At 40.6% G+C, this 24,310-nt stretch overlaps 1 protein-coding gene across 2 annotated transcripts in view; it reads right to left on the bottom strand.

Moving 5' to 3' along the window:
* Window positions 1–16,693, bottom strand: part of LOC115169465 (NXPE family member 3-like) — a 28,793-nt gene extending 12,100 nt beyond the window's left edge. The window contains exons 1-4 of one of the 2 annotated variants that reach the window (XM_029725113.1): window positions 16,271–16,693; window positions 13,952–14,041; window positions 5,684–5,760; window positions 2,401–3,176 (exon numbers count right to left, since the gene is read on the bottom strand). In XM_029725113.1, the coding sequence (XP_029580973.1) occupies window positions 2,401–3,176; window positions 5,684–5,760; window positions 13,952–14,039 (941 nt within the window). In that variant the 5' untranslated portion in view covers window positions 14,040–14,041; window positions 16,271–16,693. The remainder of the gene's footprint in view (window positions 1–2,400; window positions 3,177–5,683; window positions 5,761–13,951; window positions 14,042–16,270) is intronic. The other variant, XM_029725121.1, reaches the window with a different exon arrangement.
* Window positions 16,694–24,310: the final 7,617 nt, after the last annotated feature.

Consider the following 24,310-nt stretch of genomic DNA (forward strand, 5'->3'; position numbering starts at 1 on the left):
AACCTGTTGAGGCCAGGGGGCAGGATCTTATCCCGGTATTGGGATTCATTGTCATGTGACCATGGCGGGGAATTCAAAACTGCAAGAGTAATCATTTCAAATAATCAAATAATCAACTATTTTCCTCCATTTGAAAGATATATCTCCTAAATCTAACCACGCTGTCCGATTTTCAGAGGCTTTACGGAGAATGCATAAAGTTAGGTTATGTGAGGAGAGTACATTGACAATAGCTGCGTGTAATGTTTAGCCAATTCAAAGAAGGGCATCAACAGACAGAAAACTAGCTAGAATTATGCACTTACCTTTGACAATCTGCATCAGATGACACTCATAGGACATTATGTTATACAATACATGCATTTTTAGTTCCATCAAGTTCATATTTATATCCAAAAACAGCATTTACAGTCGCGGTGAAATTCAGAATTTTTTTCGGCTCGAATGCTCCCAGTGAATCTAGCATTACAAATCACGGAATTACTATTTGAAAACATTGGTAAATTATAATATTGTCATTCAAAGAATAATATATTATCATCTCGTAATTGCTACCGAATGGCCAGATCTCAAAATAACTTTACTGGGAAATCACATTTTGCAATAAACTTGGTACTATGCTAACAACAATAAGCTATAAGCTAAGCTATACCGTTAGCATTAGCATCATCTAATATCGATAATAACATTCTAAATATCCCCTTACCTTTGATTATCTCCATCAGAAGGCGCTGCCAGCGATCCCAGGTCCAGAACAAATGTGGTTTCTTTTGATAAAGTTCATAATTTATGTCCAAATAGTTAGCGTTCAGTAGGCTCCCACAAAATGAGGTGGGCAGTGTAAAGTCACGCCGAAAAGCTAAAAAAAACCTAGTAAATAATCTATTTATGTTTGTTCAAACATGTCAAACGTTGTTTAGCATTAATCTTTTGGTCCATTTTTAACGTGAAACATCAGTAAACATCAGTAATATTTTCACACAACCTATCAAGTGTCTAGAATAAACGATTATGACAAAGACACTCTTCTCAGATTCATGCGCAGGCGCAAAAAATGAAGTGATGACGTGTCAACTTGTAAGCATTCTAATTCGGTCTGTATTCATGACAGATGCTTCCAACAACTTTTCTAAAGATCGTTGACATCTAGTGGAAGCAGTAGGAGTTGCGAACTGAATCCTTTCTCACTGTGGTATCTTTAAAACAATGACACTAAATAGTACAGTCACAAAATTCTCATTTTTTTTAATCTATTTTTCACAGGTTTTTGCCTGCAATATGAGTTTTGTTATACTTACAGACACCATTCAAACTGTTTTAGAAAATTCAGAGTGTTTTCTATCCGAATGTGTTAATAATATGCATATCCTAGCTTCTGAGTTGGTGTAGGAGGCAGTTAAAAATGGGCACATATTTTTTTCAAAATTCTCAATACTGCCCCCGTGGCCCGTAGAGGTTAAGCAAACCAGACGGCACCGTTTTCTTTTTTTTTACATTTACGGATAGCCAGGGGCACACTCCAACACTCAGACATAATTTACAAAGGAAGCATTTGTGTTTAGTGAGTCCGCCAGATCAGAGGCAATTTGACCTTTTTCCTGTCCTGCTAAGCATTCAAAATGTAAGGAGTACTTTTGGGTATCAGGGAAAATGTATGGTGTAAAAAGCACATTATCTTCTTCAGGAATGTATTGAAGTAAAAATAACAGTTGTCAAAAACATATATAGTAAATAAAACTGCTGGGGAGTCTATAACAAAACAGAATGGAGCTAAGCACAGGAAAATCCTCGGGGAAAACCTGGTTCAGTCAGCTTTCCAACAGACACTGGTAGATTAATTCACCTTTCAGAAGGACAATAACCTAAAACACAAGGCCAAATCTACACTGGAGTTGCTTAACAAGAAGACAGTGAATGTTCCTGAGTGGCCAAATTAGTTTTCACTTAAATCTGCTTGAAAATCTATGGCAAGACTTGAAGAGGGTTGTCTATGATAAACAACCAATTTCACAGAGCTTGAAGAATTCTGAAAATAATAATGGGCAAATGTTGCACAATTCAGGTGTGGAAAGCTTACCCAGAACGGGTATGAATCTTATGTAAATTATACTTTTATTTTATTTTTATTTATTTTATTTATTTCACCTTTATTTAACCAGGTAGGCAAGTTGAGAACAAGTTCTCATTTACAATTGCGACCTGGCCAAACATACTTCTGTATTTCATTTTCAATACATTTGCAAAATGTCTAAAAACATGTTTCCACTTTGTCATTATGGGGTATGGTGTGTAGATGGGTCAGAAAACAAATCCATTTCATCCATTTTGAATTCAAGCTGTAACAAAAAAATGTGGAATAAGTCAAGGTGTATGAATACTTTCTGAAGGCACTGTATCTACCTCTTTAGAAGGGTCGTCTCCAACTTGGAGAGTACTGCCTGGTAACCGCCCATGCTGTGGTAGGTCAAAGCAAGGCAAGGCAGGGAAGATGGCCGACGACAGAACCAGGTCTCCCCAGTGACTGGCTCTCTGTACTCACAGCAACACTGTGAGTTGTTCCCCACCAGCCTAGGACTTCTCTGGGCATTGCACATCGCCGTTTCCTGCTTGCCACCCTCCTCAAAGTAGCCTTGGAAGTAGACCTTATCTGGGTCCTGTTCCCTTTGCCTACACAGTACCTGCACGGCCTCACTGGAGTGCACTAGGCGGATGGACACCTTGGCAGGTCCGGGCCAATGCAGGGCCAAGCGGGCAGTGTAGGTGCCATTAAAGTGGTCTGTTACAGCTCCATAAGTACTGGCCTTAAGTTCTGAGTTAAACAACTTGGCCTGAAAAAAGTCACCTCCATAGGTTTTGATCCTGTTTTTAGTATCTCTAGCTATCAAAATCACATCTATAAACCCTCCAACTGTGTGGTTTGAATTGGGGTTGACAACAGAGAATGAACACTTAGTGGGGTTTGTGGCCTCATCTGTGGATAAGAGGAAAACAGGCGGTAGTGACCATTGTAGCTCTGTGAGCAGAGATTCCCATTCCTCTTTACTTATTAAGGAGTCATTGGTTGGTGTAAATGTCCTGTTGGTGATACCACTACAATGACTTGTGAAGCCAGTGTGGTTGTATTTGAGATGATTGGATGGTGACACATTCAGTAGGCACTGGTTGAATTGACATACCTAAAGTGAGACAAAGAAACAATCTGTTTATCACCAAACAAACTATTGACCTAAACATTATGCTGAATAAAGCCAAAAGGCACATAGAAAGTGTACCTCAATACCTCTTGAGCTTAGTATAGCTGTCTTACCCCATCAAAACCCCAAACACAGTGCATTCGGAAAGTATTCAGACATCTTGACCTTTTCCACATTTTGATATGTTGCAGCCTTATTCTAAAATTGATTAAATTGTTTTCCCCTCATCAATCTACACACACAATACCTCATAGTGACAAAGCAAAAACGGGTTTAGAAATTTTAGCACATGTATTAAAACTAAAAACTGAAATATCACATTTACATAAGTATTAAGACGCTTTATACTCAGTAATTTTGTTGAAGCACCTTTGGCAGGGATTACAGCCTTGAGTCTTCTTGAGTATGACGCTAGAAGCTTGGCACACCTGTATTTGAGGAGTTTCTCCAATTCTTCTCTGCAGATCCTCTCAAGCTCTGTCAGGTTGTATGGGGAGCGTTGCTGCACAGCTATTTTCAGGTATCTCCAGAGATGTTCGATCGGGTTCAAGTCCGGGCTCTGGCTGGGCTACTCAAGGACATTCAGAGACTTGTCCCGAAGCCACTCCTGTGTTGTCTTGGCTGTGTGCTTAGGGTCATTGTCCTGCTGTAAGGTGAACCTTCACCCCAGTCTGAGGTCCTGAGCCCTCTAGAGCAGGTTTTCATCAAGGATCTCTCTTTACTTTGCTCCGTTCATCATTCCCTTGATCCTGACTAGTCTCCCAGTCCCTGCAGCTGAAAAACATCCGCACACCATGATGCTGCCACCACCATGCCTTAAGTTAACCTTTATTTAACTAGGCAAGTAAGTTAACCTGTCTGGGAACCTGGGACGTTTGCGTCCCACCCTAGTCAACAGCCAGTGGAATCGCGTCGCGCAAAATACAAATACCTCATAAATGCTATAACTTCAATTTCTCAAACATATGACTATTTTACACCATTTTATAGATACACCACTCCTGAATTGAACCACGTTGTCCGATTTCAAAAAGGCTTTACAGCAAAAGCAAAACATTAGATTATGTTAGGAGAGTACCTTGCCAAAAATAATCACACTGCCATTTTCAAAGCAACTAGCATGCATCACAAATACCCAAAACACAGCTAAATGCAGCACTAACCTTTGACAATCTTCATCAGATGACACTCCTAGGACATCATGTTACACAATACATGCATTTTTTTCGATAAAGTTCATATTTATATATAAAAACAGCATTTTACATCGCCACGTGATGTTCAGAAAATATATTCCCTCAAATGCTTCCGGTGGATCAGCGCTACAATTTACAAAATTACTATTCGAAAACATTGGTCAAATATAATATTGTCATTCAAAGAATTATAGATTAACATCTCGTGAATGCAACCGCATTGCCAGATTTAAAAATAACTTTACTGGGAAATCACACTTTGCAATAAACGAGGTGCAATGCTCAGAAAAATAGGCTAGGCGATACAGGTTAGCGCCATCTTGGAGTCATCTAAAATCAAATATACTATTGTAAATATTCACTTACCTTTGATTATCTTCATCAGAAGGCACTTCCAGGAATCCCAGGTCCACAACAAATGTAGTTTTGTTCGAAAAAGTTAATAATTTATGTCCCAATAGCTCCTTCTTGTTAGCGCGTTCCGAAGGCTACTCAAAATGTACGAGGCGCGCGGGACTTGTCGTCACGAATGTGCAAAAAAACTATATTTACGTTCCTTCAAACATGTCAAACGTTGTATAACATAAATCTTTAGGGCCTTTTTCAATCAGAGCTTCAATAATATTCAAGGCGGACGATTGCATTGTCTTATTAAACGTTTCGGAACGAGAGGGTACCCACGGGCGCCCGCGTCATAGTAGTAATGGCCCTCCCTCTATGACCAACTTTCCAGGCCTCTCGTTCGGTCAGTTTTTACCGGAGACAGTGTATGTTTTTGCAAAGACATACACTGTCAACTGTGGAACCTTATATAGACAGGTGTGTGCCTTTCCAAATCATGTCCAATCAATTGTATTTACCACAGGTGGACTCCAATCAAGTTGTTCAAACATCTCAAGGATGATCGACGGAAACAGGATGCACCTGAGCTCAATTTCGAGTCTCATAGCAAAGGGTCTGAATACTTATGTAAATAAGGTATTTCTGTGTTTTATTTTTTATTAATTTTCGAAAATGTTAGGGAGCATTGTATGTAGATGGATGAGGATTTTTTTATTTAATCAATTTTAGAATAAGGTTGTAATGTCACAAAATGTGGAAAAAGGGAAAGGATCTGAATACTTTCCGAATGCATTGTATAATCTTGTATCAATAATGCTGTCGTAAACAATGTATAGCTTCACAATGGTTAAAACAAAATAAATGTTTAAAATTATCCTATGGATGGCATGCCAGTCTTAACATCTGAAGCTCTGTTTATACATTTGGCTTGGGTTCCAGTTCAGAACTTACAAATAAAAGATAAATGCAGATCAATAGAATCAAAGCCAATATCAGTAGCTGAAGCAGTCTTCCCATCCTCCATATATCTGTTGGTAAATTAAAGAGAACATCAAAGTGAACTTGAGCACAGTAATAATAAACAGTCAGAATTATACCAATCCGAATGAAAATGTGTAAATTAATAGAATGGACCTATAATGTAGGTCAGGTTTATTCTCCGAAGGGAAGCTGAATTTATCAAGTTTTCTCAGCAGGATTGATGGGGCATATCCACAACATACTTTGCTTTGTACTCGGACTCTGGCCGAGAAGTTCACTGCTAGAGAGAACCACATGAGGATGGTGGACGCTAAAGTTAGCTATCTAGATAGCTAGATATTGACTGCATCCATTGTTTTTTCAACTTGCTGCTTGTCTGGTCACATTTTCAGTTCTGTTTGGTAAAGCCTACCACTCTTGTTCTTGATGAAAATAGAGAGCTGCTAATTCAACGGTTGTTGCTAGCCTGCATGAAGCTATATACTGCAGCTAGTGCTCGCACTGGAGGAGACGCAGATGGGCACTGTCTGGAGGCTCAATAGAGAGCAATAGTAATTGTAGGCCCTAACTCCGCCATGGCTCGTTGGCCAACGCTAATAGGGAAATTAATTGTTTAGATAAATGCCAAAAATAAGGTCTGAGGTAAACACAGGCTTTGGAGATCTTGTAGGTTTTTGTAAATCTGGACGCATTTATGTAATCCAAAAATCACTTAAAGCAGAAAGGTTTCATACTTCATAAAGGTCATGGTAACTGAATGATATTATTGTTGTTCATTTTCTCGAAATCTAAAGGCAAAACCTAGATTTGAGCCAATGTCATAATAGCTGAAACTGTAATTACTACAACCTCGTGAATGTGTCAAAGTGGGCCTCCCGAGTGGTGCAGCGGTACTAAGTCACTGCATCGCAATGCTTGAGACGTCACTACAGACCCGGGTTCGATCCCAGGCTGTGTCACAGCCTGCCGTGACCAGGAGACCCATGAGGCGGTGTACAATTGGCCCAGCTTCATCCGGGTTAGGGGAAGGTTTGTCTGGCCGGATTTCCTTGTCCTAGCGACTCCTTGTGGCGGGCCGGGCACCTGCAAGAAGACTTCAGTCGCCAGGTGTACGGTGTTTTCTCCGACCCATTGGTGTGGCTGGCTTCTGGGTTAAGCGAGCAGTTTGTTAAGAAGCAGTGCTTGGCAGGGTCGTGTTTCGGAGGACGCATGGCTCTCAACCTTTGCCTCTGTATGGGAGTTGCAACGATGGGACAAGACTGAAACTACCAATTGGATATCACGAAAAACGGGTAAAAGCACAAAAAAAAGTGACAAAGTGACAGGTTTTTATTTGATCAAAAACAACTTTATATTGAAGGCTGCTATTTGTTTTGTAACAGAGGGGGTTAATATAAGCCTTGCTGTCTGCCTGTCAGACCTCATTAACATCGTTATGGATATATCCAAGTAAATACCAATAGAACAAAGCTCAAATAAACAAAAATGCAGCTAGTGTGTCATTCCAGGTGCAATGTTTGACATGACTGTGGTAGTTGAAGTTTGCTAGCTTGCTAGCTAGCAAGTGACACGAACGTTAGCAAAGATACTGGTAACTAACCCAAGATATCTCATCAGCGTCGTTTCCAATGGGAGAAAAATAAACTGTATCTTGGAAAGTCTACACATTATAGTTATCAGATTCACATGGAATTGTTGTGCAATTTAAATGTTTAAATATGAAACTATTTGTGAACAGATGAAATGTAATTTTAGCTTCTAAATGAGAGAATTTGTTTTCATAAGTGAACTAGGCTCAACTCAGTGGCCCTGCCCATGTGATCAGACATTGGTTGTGAACTATGAAACACGCCCTTCTCTCCCTACTACAGAAGCCCTTTACGAAAATGTAACATTTGTGTTCCCGAGGACGTGAGGATGGCTGTCCAGACGTTAAAAGGGCTGACATCAACTACAGAACTAAGACAACACCCTAACGAAATTAGCATTGTGTTCCAGACGACGTGAGGGCTGCTGTAAGTCGCTCTGGATAAGAGCGTCTGCTAAATGACTTAAATGTAAATGTAAATGTAGCTCGCTCATTAATTTCTTAATCAAAATTATAGATTGCCTCTTGTCCGCTCGTTGTCCCCTTATGCCATAATTTGTACAGCTCAAGTGTTAGTAGAACCCACATTTGTTTAATAACCTGTTTGGGATAGGGGGCAGTATTTTCACGGCCGGATAAAAAACGTACCCGATTTAATCTGGTTACTACTCCTGCCCAGAAACTAGAATATACATATAATTAGTAAATTTGGATAGAAAGCACTCTAATGTTTCTAAAACTGTTTGAATGGTGTCTGTGAGTATAACAGAACTCATATGGCAGGCCAAAACCTGAGAAGATTCCATACAGGAAGTGCCCTGTCTGACAATTTGTTGTCCTTCTGTAGCATCTCCAGTCCAGAGCTGCCGGAGTCGCCCTCCAGTCCGGAGCTGCCGGAGTCGCCCTCCAGTCAGGGGCTGCAGGAGTCGCCCTCCAGTCCGGAGCTGCCGGAGTCACCCTCCAGTCCGAAGCTGCCAGAGACGCCCTCCAGTCCGGAGCTGCCAGAGTCGGTGCCCAGTCCGGAGCTGCCAGAGTTGCCCTCCAGTCCGGAGCTGCCAGAGTCGGCGCCCAGTCCGGAGCTTCCAGAGTCAGTGTCCAGTCCTGGGTCGGCGGCGAGGGTCCCCGCTCCAGAGGCGCCACCTAAGTGGGCCGTGCCAGAGGTGGAGCGGGGTCTGCGTCCCTAACCGGAGCCGCCACCACGGAGAAAAGCCCACCCAGACCCTCCCCTATAGGTTCAGGTTTTGCGGCCGGAGTCCGAACCTTTGGGGGGGGTACTGTCACGCCCTGGCCATGGAGAGGTTTTTTTATTCTCTATTTTGGGTAGGCCAGGGTGTGACTAGGGTGGGCATTCTATGTTCCTTTTCTATGTTCTTTATTTTCTATGTTTTGGCCGGGTATGGTTCTCAATCAGGGACAGCTGTCTATCATTGTCTTTGATTGGGAACCATACTTAGGTAGCCCTTTTCCCTCCTTGTGTTGTGGGAAGTTGACTTTGTTTATGGCACATAGCCTTTAGCTTCACGGTTTGTTGGGTAGTGTTTATTGTTTTGTTCGGCGTCTTTTCTAATAAAAATAATATGTACGCTCACCACGCTGCACCCTGGTCCTCTCCTTTCAACCGACGTGACATCTGACTTGTGTGATAAGTTTGTCTCTCCTCATTTGATAGTAAAGAAATGAACCACCACACTACAGACCCTGGTTCGATTCCAGGCTGAATCACAACCGGCCGTGATTGGGTGTCCCATAGGGGGGTGCACAATTGGCCCAGCGTCGTCCGGGTTTGGCCAGGGTAGGCAGCCATTGTAATTAAGAATTTGTTCTTAATTAACTGGCTTGCCTAGTTAAGTAAAAAAAATATCAGCTATGTTTTTAAAAGGCAGTAAAATGAGGCTGAATGAACTGTTTCGCTGCCAGACAAGGCTCCGCTGATTGCCATGTGTAGCAGTGGTAAAGTGTTGGGACTCTGCTTTAGGGGAGAGCTCATAAAGGCTCGTCCTATAAAACTACTGCTGTACACACCTTTTTTTATTCATATACTGTCTGTAAATAAATAAGTAAATTCATCTAGCTGGCATGTTCAACGTAATGTTTCCACTCCTCCATTGTCCAGTGTTGGTGATCGCGTGCCCACTGGAGCCGCTTCTTTTTGATTTTAGTTGATAGGAGTGGAACCTGTCGTGGTCGTCTGCTGCAGTAGCCCATCAATGACAAGGCTCGACGAGTTATACGTTCCGAGATGCTGTTCTACACACCACTGTGGCACTGCGCCGTTATTTGCCTGTTTGTGGCCCGTCTGTTAGCTTGCATGATTCTTGCCATTCTGCTTCGACCTCTCTCATCAACGAGCTGTTTTTGCCCATAGGACTTCCGCTGACTGAACACTGCCCTGCGTGAAAAGCCCAGGAGGGCAGACGTTTCTGAGATACTGGATCTGGCGCGCCTGGCACCAATGATCATATCACACTCAGTCGCTTAGGTCACTTGTTTTGCCCATTCTAACGTTCAATCGAACAGTAACTAAATGCCTCGATGCCTGTCTGCCTGCTTTATATAGCAAGCCACGGCCACATGACTCACTGTCTGTAGAAGCGATCCATTTTTGAGAATATGGTGGATTCTGACATTGCTCGTTCTGATATTTCTTCCTTTCTTTATTTGGGATTTATGCATTTTGTGTATTTAGGTATTACTGCACAGTTGGAGCTAGAAACATAAGCATTTCGCTGCACCTGCGATAACATCTGCAAAATATGTGTATGCAACCAATAAAATTTGATATGAGCTAAACATTAGGAAGCTGGCTAGTTGACTGCTGTGGCTAGCCAAAAAATAACACATTTGGAAAGTTTGATTATCTTATCGTTTGAGGCTTTAAAAGCGTTCTTACACTATGATTTTGAACATTCAAAGCAATTGGGAAACGTCCATGGCCGGCATTGTTGTCACCTTAGCTTGCTACATAACTTCTGAGTGATAGGAAGCACAAGCACCACCACCAATCAGCCTACACTACCGAACACACACCAGTCGTTACTATGACAAATAGCGTAGCCATGTTAGCAAATTACTATCTGAACACACACAAGTCTGACTTGGTCATGTAACTTGCTGTTTAGACAGTCAGTATTCCAAAACGGATTTGAAAAACCAAACTGATTTGAGCATTAAAGCCGGCAGTGTGAACAAGGTTTCAGTGTAGAACATGGGGATGTATGAAACTTGCTCCTCAGCCTGACATGTTGCCACTTCACCTTGACTAACCTGTACCCCGCACATTGACTTAGTACCAGTACCCCCTTTATATAACCTTGTTATTGTTATTTATTGTGTTACTTTTTGTCTTACTTTATTACATTTTTTATTCATTTATTTTAGCAAATATTTTCTTGTATTTTTTTTTATTCTGCATTGATGGTTAAGGGCTTGTAAGCAAGCATTTCACTGTAAGGTCTACACCTGTTGTGTTCGGCGCAAGTGACAAATAAATTGTGAACTTTTCGGTGGCGCCGACTGGTAAGACGTGGTCACATGTGCCAGCAAGCCAGAGGTCCTGGTTTGAGCCTTGGTGTGAGCCAATTAAGGAGGAAGCGGTACTCTCTGAGCAAGCAGGGTGACATCCTTTACATAAGCACAAAAATCTAAACAGATCAATAAAATGCCTCTTCCTTAAAACTCTAAGCACATTTTCAATTCACTGAGTACAACAAGCAAATTCACAAAGTACTTGCTTCCCTGTGGCTCAGTTGGTAGAGCATGGTGTTTGCAACACCAGGGTTGTGGGTTTGATTCCCACAGGGGGCCAATACAAAAAAAAAATGCATAAAAAGAAAATGAAATGTATGTATTCACTACTGTAAGTTGCTCTGGATAAGAGCGTCTGCTAAATGACTAAAATGTAAATGTTGTTCACTGCACCAAATCACTCTTTCAATTTGGATACATATTCAATATAAGTATCTGACTTTCATGATGCAATATTCAGTTTACTTTTGAAATTATTTTCTTGTCATTTGTTAACAATACAATCACTTAATCAAACTGCTCAAAACAGATAACTAGTGAAGCAAAATGATGTAGTGCATAGTCAAAGATGCAATATGCAAAATCACTCTGCCATTTCCTAGTTGCTAAAATTCTAATAGTTTGCCTAATTTCAGATTATGTGATAAAACAAGCAAGTATAGTCTAGAGAATCATTGTACCACCTAAACCGCTGTGAAATATATATTTTCCATAACCAAATAGATTGTATTTTCAGCTGTTTGAAGCTGGTGTACAAAACTGAAAGTAAAGGATGCAAAAACAAAACTAGCGTACATAGAGCCGATCTACCGCTTCTTAGACTTGCATTCATTGAGAATGACAAATCTATAACTCACATTTCTATGTGAATTTTGTCGGGTCGCCCAAAAAGTTACATATTGCAGCTTTTACGTATATAGTTTGATAACTGCTAAACACTTTTTATTTATAGATTTTTTTTCATCATAAATGTATCAATTTGACATCAATTTATGTTGGAAGGTAAAACCAAATCCTATATGGATGTGGCTGTAAATACTACATCATTATTCTCCATCAGCCAGTGTGCTTCAATAGGACAAAGTGGAAATAGTCACTCTATAGGGCTCCTGAGTGGCGCAGCAGTCTAAGGCACTGCATCTCTGTGCTAGAGATGTCACTACAGACCCTGGTTTGATTCCAGACTGTGTGCACAATTGACATTTGTATCTTGTTTTTTGTATTATATATATATATTTTTTTTTTTTAAATGACCAAATAACGGACCTATAATTATCCTATGTATTGGTGACTAAATGTTGATATGGTATTTCACAAAAACAATACAAAAATAAAATAAACTGTAGCAGGCTCGACTCAATTGTTTGCAGTGTTCATTGTATATGTATATTGGCACTGTTCCATTTTGGTTCAGTATTTATCAGTTTGGAGCAGTTTTATTAAGTGAAACGTACTGTTAATAAATGACAAGAAAATCTTATCAAATGTAATGTGAATATTGCATTGTAAAAAGCAGATGTATGCAAATTGAAAGAGTGATTTGGTGCAGTGAACAAGTGACACTGTGAATTTGTTTGTTGTACTCAGTCAATTGAAAATGTGCTTAAGAGTTTTGAAATGTGCCATTTTGATGATTTGTTTAGATTTTTGTGCTTAGAGTTGTGAAAATGTACCACACGCTTGTGAAAATTGCACCAAAGTGATTGAAACTGAAATTACCCCAAAAAGAGAAAATCTTATCACTGTACTGTAAAAATTATGACGCCCTGGAGCTGTTTTCTGTTAAGCCTACTCAGCAAAGGTTCCTCCTTGCCACTCCTATGGCTGCCACCAAAGCTAGTTTACATGCACCAAACCTTTGTTCATGGGAACATGGATGTCTTATCTATGGAAGCCTGTTCCTGTTGTGCAATGGGGCTTCCCACTCTACTTTCTAAACTGGCTCTAACCAGAATAGAAAGAAGAATGGGAGGCCCCGGTGCACAACTGAGCAAGAGAACAAGTACATTAGAGTACTTAGAGTAGCGCATTAGAGTATTGCAAAACACCAGTCTCAACGTCAACAGTGAAGAGGCGACTCCGGGAAGCTGGCCTTCTAGGCAGAGTTCCTCTGTCCAGTATCTGTGTTCTTTTGCCCATCTTAATATTTTATTTTTATTGGCCAGTCTGAGATAAGGCTTTTTCTTTGCAACTCTGCCTAGAATGTCAGCATCCCAGAGTCGCCTCTTCACTGTTGACGTTGAGACTGGTGTTTTACGGGTACTATTTAATGAAGCTGCCAGTTGAGGACTTGTGAGGCGTCTGTTTCTCAAACTAGACACTCTAATGTACTTGTCCTCTTGCTCAGTTGTGCACCGGGGCCTCCCACTCTTCTTTCTATTCTGGTTAGGGCCAGTTTGCGCTGTTCTGTGAAGGGAGTAGTACACAGCATTGTACGAGATCTTCAGTTTCTTGGCAATTTCTCGCATGGAATAGCCTTCATTTCTCAGAACAAGAGTAGACTGACGAGTTTCAGAAGAAAGTTCTTTGTTTCTGGCTATTTTGAGCCTGTAATCGATCCCACAAATGCTGATGCTCCAGATACTCAACTAGTCTAAAAAAAAGGCCAGTTTAATTGCAACTTTAATCAGGATAACAGTTTTCAGCTGTGACAACATAATTGTAAAAAGGGTTTTCTTGTTTCTAATGATCAATTAGCCTTTTAAAATGATAAACTTGGATTAGCTAACACAACGTGCTTTGGAACACAGGAGTGATGGAAGCTGATAATGGGCCTCTGTACGCCTATGTAGATATTCCATAAAAAATCTGTTGTTTCCAGCTACAATAGTCATTTACAACATTAACAATGTCTACACTGTATTTCCGATCAATTTGATGTTATTTTAATGGACAAAAAACGTTATTTTCTTTCAAAAACAAGGACATTTCTAAGTGACCCCAAACTTTTGAACGGCGGTGTACTTAAAACACAGACAAATCAAGATTTTGATGCACTGGACTTTTAAAGTGTTCCAAGAAGTAATCATCTATTTTTCAAAAGTATACATCACCTGATTACAATATTTTTGCTGGTAAAGTACTTGATTACAGTTTCAGGTTTTTTGCAATTAAATTATACGTACGTGAAATCAGGTCTCTGTAAATGTAGCCTATTGGGCAGGCTGTGCTGCAGCTGGTGCATGTTGGGATATGTCCTTGCCACTCCAGCATAGCTGTAATGCATTTGCAGTTCAAAAAGACTCGTTCAAACTTGCTTTCTAGTAGGCAACCACCATGTCATGATGAAAGATGATGTTCAAACACTTCATGCTGGATTTGTTTGAATATAGGCTATATGGGTTATATCTAAACATAATTAAACTTTCCTGTAAAATACAGTAAACAGAGCAGTAGGTCCCTCTGAAGACTGCAATCTTGCACCAACTATGGGACGTTAACAACTGTATGAATATCACATGACGCTTTGACGTTTGTTACAGTCAATGCTTCATACTTCTGACAGTCAAAAGCTGTCGTTAAATCAAACTAGAGCATCATAAATAGTCAGCAAATAATCAAAAGGTGTTCATAGGCTATCTGAGAGTTTGTTCTTATTAAAGGAGTATTCAATCCAAGAGTGATATTATGCCTTATTGATCACCAACATACAAAGTGTACGAAATACCTTCATAACTGTCACTGTAGGCTCTTATACTCTTCTGTATATGGGCCGAACAACCATGATTGATAATCCATATAGGCCTACTCTAGTAAATAATAATAATAATTATAATAATAATGAAAACATAATGATGCATTAGATACATTAACCTAATATTCATATGGTCTGATAATGACACTGATTTAGTGAAGACTAAACCACCATTACTGTTATTTTACAATAATGTACTTAAATTACTCAAAACATACTGTTTCTTTCATGGGAAACAAGATGAATTGAACACATCTCGACAATCTGGTACAAAAAAGTAAAGGACTGAGTAGTCTACATACTCGGAAAAGGGAAGTCATTTGCTTAGTTTCCATGAACTTGTCCAGTGATTTTGTTTTGTCGACATTTAGAAAAGTCGCATATAGAAAATAAATTCGACAATTGCCAGCCAGCTATGGTACATTTCCATTTAACCATCTTGTGTCGCAATATCTATCTTTTATCGGTGCAATAAAAGACAGATAATTCATTCATCAATTAAATTGTATGTGAACATATCGGCCTATGTTGGACCAAAGTGACAAATATGGTGATTGAAAATAATTGAAATGTTAGCAAGGCGGCTATTTCAGTGGCTGATTGACTGATGCGCTCTGTACAGAGCTGATAGCATTACAGGCGAGACAGTTCTCTCAAGGTAGGATTTCAACGCTCATGATTGATTACAGTTGTAACACTTTCAGAGCCCTTATATTAGCAAAAAACTATAGTGTCTAATAATAATTATGAGGTGATTGAAGTGTTTCCATTACCCATTTAGGCCAATTGCGCAGTTTCATGTCTCCGGTAGCCCGTTAAATGCCCGAACCGGTATAATGCAAGAATTGAGTAATGTTTGCCATATTCTACTAATTATAATGTGCCAGAGTATCGCCACGGTCTGTGCCATGGTGAAACGTGCACTCATGTAGATCGGAAACAAGTGGATGGTTAAACCTGCCAGCCAACCACAAAAGTAAGGCGAAGCAATTCAGGCATTATTGAAAGTCTGTACAATCCTTGTCCTGCAAATAAACATTATTTGTATAGTTAAATGTTTATTTTGCAAGCAGTAGGCATTTAAAATTAAATGTGAAGTGGAACGTTACAGTTACACGGTGACCTAACATGCCCAATGTAGCTACCTTCAAAATGATTCGGCAATCACCGTTAATTCGAAAAACACAGTTTCCATCATTTGTCGCAATAAAGAAAGTTCTACAAAACAAATATTCACCCCTGTGGAACGAATAAAAATGTTGTCGATTTTTAGAAGGTTACTCCTATATCTGCCGCTTCAATTAGACGTTGTAATGATTTTTTTGCAACTTTGCTTTTGTCGAATAAACCTGTGTCAATGGAAACATGTCTAATGTAGGCTATTTTCACTTTTTAGATTAATAAGACCAACAAATAATGGAAATTGTAGGTATCAAAAATATAAACGAGGTAGGCCTAATGATTTCTATTATTCCATGTAAAATTAGGCTAATGCGTATTTCGATAATCGATTCATCTGGGTGGCTAATAATAAGCCGAAACCGTTACAATACCTTCTTCAATGGATAAGCAGAGTGTAAATAATCAAACTAATCTTAGGAAAACGCTCCATATCATATGTCAAATGTTACCATTTTTCATTAAGTCTAGTAGCCTAACCTACAAAACGGATATGAAATAATATTCTCCATCCACTCTCCAAAGTCTCATTTATTCACCAGGTATTATTTTGAAAGTATATTGTACTTACCGACGTAAAGGTCGTAGGCTACCCTGCAACAAGCGCTACTCCACAAAAATACCCTCTTGACACACTCGTATACGGTGCTGAATGATCAGTCATTTATGATTATCTCCTATAATGGCTTTCGACCATCTCTCCCCACACAAATAGTGTACCAACCTACAGCTATCCACCCTATGTAGCTGAATTTAAAAAGGTCCAATGCAGCCGTTTTAATCTCATTATCAAATGATTTCTGGGTAAAAAATTACTTGTTAAGTACCTTACAGTGATTCTTTTAAATTAAAATCATCGATTAAAAAAACATTACAAAAATTGCTTCTTAGCAAAGAACAATTTCTCAAGTTAGAATTTTTCTAGAACTTTCTGGGAGTGGTCTGAGTGGGGAAAACTAGCTGTTATTGGCAGAGGGGTTTGAAGCTCTCTTTCTTATTGCCTGGTGACGTCACCTGGCAGGCCAACACTCCAACCCACCACAGCAGGCTGACATTTCAGGTGGTCCTTTCAAACAGCTCTTACACTAAAAGGGTATTATCATAGTTTTCACAATTTCACAGTATTATTCCAACCTCATAATGTGGAAATGGATATAAAACACAGGAATCACGTTTTTGACTGCACTGGGCCTTTAAAATAATCCAATAAGTAATCATCTATTTTTTCAAAAGTATCCGTCACCTGATTACAATATTTTTGCAAACATAACAGATTACAGTTCCAGGTGGTTTTTTGCAATCTTATTATACGTACGTGTAATCAGTTATTCCCCAACACTGTTGACAGGAATAAATATTCAGTCACGTCTACCTGAAGCAAGTAATGAGGTCTCTGTAAATGTAGCCTATTGGGCAGGCTGTGCTGCAGCTGGTGCATGTTGGGATATTCCTTGCCACTCCAGCATAGCTGTAATGCATTTGCACTTCAAAAAGACTCGTTCAAACTTGCTTCTAGTAGGCAACCACCATGTCAAAATGAAAGATGATGTTCAAACACTTTATGCTGGATTTGTTTGAATATAGGCTATATGGATTATATCTAAACATAATTAAACCTTCCTGTAAAATACAGTAAACAGAGCAGTAGGTCCCTCTGAAGACTGCAATCTGCACCAACTCTGGGGCTTTGAGAACTGCATGAATAGCACATGACGCTTTGACGTGTGTTACAGCCAATGCTTCATACTTCTGACAGTCCAAAGCTGTCCTTAAATCAAACTAGAGTATCATAAATAGTCAGCAAATAATCAAAAGGTGTTTATAGGCTATCCGAGAGTTTGTTCTTATTAAAGGAGTTTTCAATCCAAGAGTGATATTTTTCCTTATTGATCACCAAAATACAAAGTGTACGAAATACCTTCAAAATTGTCACTGGCTCTTATGCTCTTCTGTATATGGGCCGAACAACCATGATTGATAATCCATATAGGCCTACTGAAGTAAATAATAATAATAATTCTAATAATAATGAAAACATAATGATGCATTAGATACATTAACCTAATATTCATATAGGTCTGATAATGACACTGCTTTAGTGAAGACTAAACCTCCATAATTGTTATTTGGCAATAATGCGGCCAGTGCCCCTGTGACAACAATTTTGGACCCCCTTGTGGCCCCCCTGAATGTGGAGTATGAAATAATTTTTACATAACACATTTTTGCTATCGTTCTTTTTTTACATCCATTATTAGACAGTGGCAACGCGGAACATGGTATTTTGCCTGATAATGCCTGCAATGCAGTGAAGAAAACCATATGACAACAATAACGTCTAATGTAACTGGCCCCTCTAACAGTACAACTGGCCCCAGCTTGCCCCCCCCCCCCCCCCCCCCCCAGTTGAAATGGTCTAGAACAGCCACTGCGGATATAATGCAAGAATTGAGTAATGTTTGCCATATTCTAATAATTCTAATGTGCCAGAGTATCGCCACGGTCTGTGCCATGGTGAAACGTGCACTCATGTAGATCGGAAACAAGTGGATGGTTAAACCTGCCAGCCAACCACAAAAGTAAGGCGAAGCAATTCAGGCATTCTTGAAAGTCAGGACAATCATTGTCCTGCAAATAAATATTATTTGTATAGTTGAATGTTTATTTTGCAAGCAGTAGGCATTTAAAATTAAATGTGAAGTGGAACGTTACAGTTACACGGTGACCTAACATGCCCAATGTAGCTACCTTCAAATTGATTCGGCAATCACCATTTTTTCGAAAAACACCATTTCCATCATTTGTCGCAATAAAGAAAGTTTTCAAAAGCAAACATTCACCCCGTAGAACGAATAAAAACGTTTCCGATCTTTAGAAGGTTTCTCCTATATCTGCCGCTTCAATTAGACGTTGTAATCATTTTTTTTTGCGACTTTGCTTTTAACGAATAAACCTGTGTCAATGGAAACATGTCTAATGTAGGCTATTTTCACTTTTTAGATGAATAAGACCAACAAATAATGGAAATTGTACGTATCAAAAATATAAACGAGGTAGGCCTACTGATTTCTATAATTCCATGTAAAATTAGGCTATGGAATATTTTGATAACTGACTAATCTGAGTGGTTAATAATAAGCCGAAACCTTTACAATACCTTCTTCAATGGATAAGCAGATTGTAAATAATCAAACTGACCTTAGGAAAACGCTCCAGATCATACGTTAAATGTTCCCATTTTTCATTAAGTCTGGTAGCCTAACCTACAAAACGGATATGAAATAATATTCTCCATCCACTCTCCAAAGTCTCATTTATTCAGCAGGTATTATTTTGAAAATATATTGTACTTACTGACGTAAAGGTCATAGGCTACCCTGCAACAAGCGCTACTCTACAAAAAATACCCTCTTGACACACTCGTAGACGGTGCTGAATGATCCGTCATTTATGATTATCTCCTATAATGGCTTTCGACCATCTCTCCCCACCCAAATAGTGTACCAACCTACAGCTATCCACCCTATGTAGCTGAATTTAAAAAGGTCCAATGCAGCGGTTTTAATCTCATTATCAAATGATTTCTGGGTAACAATTAAGTACCTTACTGTGATTGTTTTCAATTAAAATCGTCGAAAAAAAATACAAAAATTGCTTCTTAGCAAAGAGAAATTTGTTAAGTTAGAGTTTTGCTAGGACTATCTGGGAGTGGTCTGAGTGGGGAAAACTAGCTGTATTGTCAGAGAGGTTTGAAGCTCTCTTTCTTATTGCCTGGTGACGTCACCAGGCAGGCCAACACTCCAACCCACCACAGCAGGCTGACATTTCAGGTGGTCCTTTCAAACAGCTCTTACACTAAAAGGGTATTATCATAGTTTTCACAATTTCACAGTATTATTCCAACCTCATAATGTGGAAATGGATATAAAACACAGGAATCACGTTTTTGACTGCACTGGGCCTTTAAAATAATCCAAGAAGTAATCATACTGTTTTTCAAAAGTATCTGAAATCTGATTACAATATTTTTGCTAACACAACAGATTACAGTTTCAGGTTTTTTGCAATCAAATTATAAACTCAGCAAAAAAAGAAACGTCCTCTCACTGTCAACTGCGTTTATTTTCAGGAAACTTAACATATGTAAATATTCGTATGAACATAACAAGATTCAACAACTGAGACATAAACTGAACCAATTCCACAGACATGTGAAAAACAGAAATGGAATAATGTGTCCCTGAACAAAGGGGGGGTTAAAATCAAAAGTAACAGTCAGTATCTGGTGTGGCTACCAGCTGTATTAAGTACTGCAGTGCATCTTTTCCTCATGGACTGCACCAGATTTGCCCCACTCTTCCACCAAAGCACCTGCAAGTTCCCGGACATTGACCCTAGCCCTCACCCTCCGATCCAACAGGTCCCAGACGTGCTCAATGCAATTGATATCTGGGCTCTTCGCTGGCCATGGCAGAACACTGACATTCCTGTTTTGCAGGAAATCACACACAGAACGAGCAGTATGACTGGTGGCATTGTCATGCTGGAGTCTCATGTCAGGATGAGCCTGCGGGAAGGGTACCACATGAGGGAGGAGGATGTCTTCCCTTGTAACACACAGAGTTGAGATTGCCTGCAATGATAACATGCTCAGTCCGATGATGCTGTGACACACCGCCCCAGACCATGACGGACCCTCCACCTCCAAATCGATCCCACTCCGGAATACAGGCCTCGGTGTAACGCTCATTCCTTCGACGATAAACACAAATCCGACCATTACCCCTGGTGAGACTTCACCGCAACTCATCAGTGAAGAGCACTTTTTGCCAGTCCTGTCTGGTCCAGCGACGGTGGGTTTGTGCACATAGGCGACGTTGTTGCCGGTGATGTCTGCCTTACAACAGACCTACAAGCCCTCAGTCCAGCCTCTCTCAGCCTATTGTGGACAGTCTGAGCACTGATGGAGGGATTATGCGTTCCTGGTGTAACTCGGGCAATTGTTGTTGCCATCCTGTGCCTGTCCCGCAGGTGTGATGTTCGGATGTATCGATCCTGTGCAGGTGTTGTTACATATGGTCTGCCACTGCGAGGACGATCAGCTGTCCGTCCTGTCTCCCTGTAGCACTGTCTTAGGCGTCTCACAGTAAGGACATTGCAATTTATTGCCATGGCCCCATCTGCAGTCCTCATGCCTCCTTGCAGCATGCCTAAGGCACGTTCACGCAGATGAGCAGGGACCCTGGGCATCTTTCTTGTGGTGTTTTAAAGAGTCAGTAGAAAGGCCTCTTAGTGTCGACTATCGAGGATTGCTATGGGGCGCAATCAGGCGATGTAGGCTTGTACACGATCGCCCAACCTTAACACACACACACACACTCTCTCTCTGTGGTTACAGTAGGCTAACGTATGTCAATGGTTTTAGGAACAGCAGTAACATCAGTCAGGATTTAGGCTACCAACTGCCTAGCCAGTTGTAGCTCAATCTTGGGTGCAATGATCACGTTCCCACACTGACTGACTGTGGGGAGGCTCATTGATTTAACGTTACTTTAGCCTACATGATACACTACTAAAGTAATAAAATATATAGCTGTTGGCTATATTAGCCACGACTTAGCATTCTTTGTGCAGCTTCAAATGTCGAACAAAGTTGGAAATTGTTGCGCCTCCGTCTGTAATTTTCTTCCCGCATGTTTTGAAAGTTGCAGTCCATTTCTTGTTGATACAGCATCATCATTATATCGGAAAATAATAATTTTGGGTATCATCTTTCTAAGGGCTCCATCTGAATTCACCCGCCGACGTTCGTTAGCACTGCCACGCACAACTTTTTCTCAGCTGGCACAATTTGATTGGCTGCTGTCCGATTCAAACTGTAATCCGTTAAATGAGAGTTGATGTCCTGCACACTTTTTTTAATAGCATCATTTTTAATATTTGGGCTTGGGGAGGGTATCAAGTCAGGTCGAGTCATAAGGCTCCAGTCCAAGTCAAGTCACGAGTCATTGGTGTTAAAGTCAAAGTCGAGTTGCCAGTCATCATATTTCTGACTCGAGTCTGACTCGAGTCCAAGTCATGTAACTCGAGTCCACACCTCTGTAATTTTCTAACTCTGTCTCTACTTTTATCCAATGTAAAAAACACCATTTCAAATGTTGCTACATAAGACCGAATCGAGCCGGTCGGTCACAAAATATTGTGCATCTAGCTTGGTAGTGTATTGGCCATGGACATATTGTCAAGTAACTCAGTAAACATTTAGGTCATGTAACCTACATAATTGAAACATTGACAAGTACAGTTGCTTTAATATATATATATACTGCTCAAAAAAATAAAGGGAACACTTTAACAACACATCCTAGATCTGAATGAAATAAATCATCTTATTAAATACTTTTTTCTTTACACAGTTGAATGGGCTGACAACAAAATCACACAAAAATAATCAATGGAAATCCTATTTATCAACCCATGGAGGTCTGGATTTGGAGTCACACTCAACATTAAAGTGGAAAACCACACTACAGGCTGATCCAACTTTGATGTAATGTCCTTAAAACAAGTCAAAATGAGGCTCAGTAGTGTGTGTGGCCTCCACGTGCCTGTATGACCTCCCTACAACGCCTGGGCATGCTCCTGATGAGGTGGCGGATGGTCTCCTGAGGGATCTCCTCCCAGACCTGGACTAAAGCATCCGCCAACTCCTGGACAGTCTGTGGTGCAACGTGGCGTTGGTGGATGGAGCGAGACATGATGTCCCAGATGTGCTCAATTGGATTCAGGTCTGGGGAACGGCCGGGCCAGTCCATAGCATCAATGCCTTCCTCTTGCAGGAACTGCTGACACACTCCAGCCACATGAGGTCTAGCATTGTCTTGCATTAGGAGGAACCCAGGGCCAACCGCACCAGCATATGGTCTCACAAGGGGTCTGAGGATCTCATCTCGGTACCTAATGGCAGTCAGGCTACCTCTGGCGAGCACATGGAGGGCTGTGCAGCCCCCCAAAGAAATGCCACCCCACACCATGACTGACCCACCGCCAAACCCGTCATGCTGGAGGATGTTGCAGGCAGCAGAACGTTCTCCACGGCGTCTCTAGACTCTGTCACGTCTGTCACGTGCAGAGTGTGAACCTGCTTTCATCTGTGAAGTGCCAGTGGCGAATTTGCCAATCTTGGTGTTCTCTGGCAAATGCCAAACGTCCTGCACGGTGTTGGGCTGTAAGCACAATCCTCACATGTGGACGTCGGGCCCTCATACCACCCTCATGGAGTCTATTTCTGACCGTTTGAGCAGACACATGCACATTTGTGGACTGCTGGAGGTCATTTTGCAGGGCTCTGGCAGTGCTTCTCCTGCTCCTCCTTGCACAAAGGTGGAGGTAGCGGTCCTGCTGCTGGGTTGTTGCCCTCCTACGGCCTCCTCCACGTCTCCTGATGTACTGGCCTGTCTCCTGGTAGCGCCTCCATGCTCTGGACACTACGCTGACAGACACAGCAAACCTTCTTGCCACAGCTCGCATTGATGTGCCATCCTGGATGAGCTGCACTACCTGAGCCACTTGTGTGGGTTGTAGACTCCGTCTCATGCTACCACTAGAGTGAAAGCACCGCCAGCATTCAAAAGTGACCAAAACATCAGCCAGGAAGCATAGGAACTGAGAAGGGGTCTGTGGTCCCCACCTGCAGAACCACTCCTTTATTGGGGGCGTCTTGCTAATTGCCTATAATTTCCACCTGTTGTCTATTCCATTTGCACAACAGCATGTGAAATTTATTGTCAATCAGTGTTGCTTCCTAAGTGGACAGTTTGATTTCACAGAAGTGTGATTGACTTGGAGTTACATTGTGTTGTTTAAGTGTTTCGTTTATTTTTTTGAGCAGTGTATATTAGAAGGCCAGCATCCCAGTCGCCTCTTCACTGTTGACGTTGAGACCGGTGTTATGCGGGTACTATTTAATGAAGCTGCCAGTTGAGGACTTGTGAGGCATCCGTTTCTCAAACTAGACACTCAAATGTACTTGTCCTCTTGCTCAGTTGTGCAGTTTGCGCTGTTCTGTGAAGGGAGTAGTACACAGCATTGTACGAGATCTTCAGTTTCTTGGCAATTTCTCGCTTTGAATAGCCTTCATTTCTCAGAACAAGAGTAGACTGACGAGTTTCAGAAGAAAGTTCTTTGTTTCTGGCTATTTTGAGCCTGTAATCGAACCCACAAATGCTGATGCTCCAGATACTCAACTCGTCTAAAGAAAGGCCTGTTTTATTGCGTCTTTAATCAGGAACAGTTTTCAGCTGTGATAACATAATTGCAAAATGGTTTTCTAATGATCAATTAGCCTTTTAAAATGATAAACTTGTATTAGCTAACACAACGTGCCATTGGAACACAGGAGTGAAGATTGCTGATAATGGGCCTATGTACGTATTCCATAAAAAATCGGCCATTTCCAGCTACAGTAGTCATTTACAACATTAACAATGTCTACACTGTATTTCTGATCAATTTGATGTTATTTTAATGGACAAAAATTGTATTTTCTTTCAAAAACAAGAACATTTCTAAGTGACTTCAACAATTTTCAAGGGTAGTGTATATATATAAA

The sequence above is a fragment of the Salmo trutta genome, chromosome 3 (assembly GCF_901001165.1).
Source record: "Salmo trutta chromosome 3, fSalTru1.1, whole genome shotgun sequence".
Taxonomy (NCBI): domain Eukaryota; kingdom Metazoa; phylum Chordata; class Actinopteri; order Salmoniformes; family Salmonidae; genus Salmo; species Salmo trutta.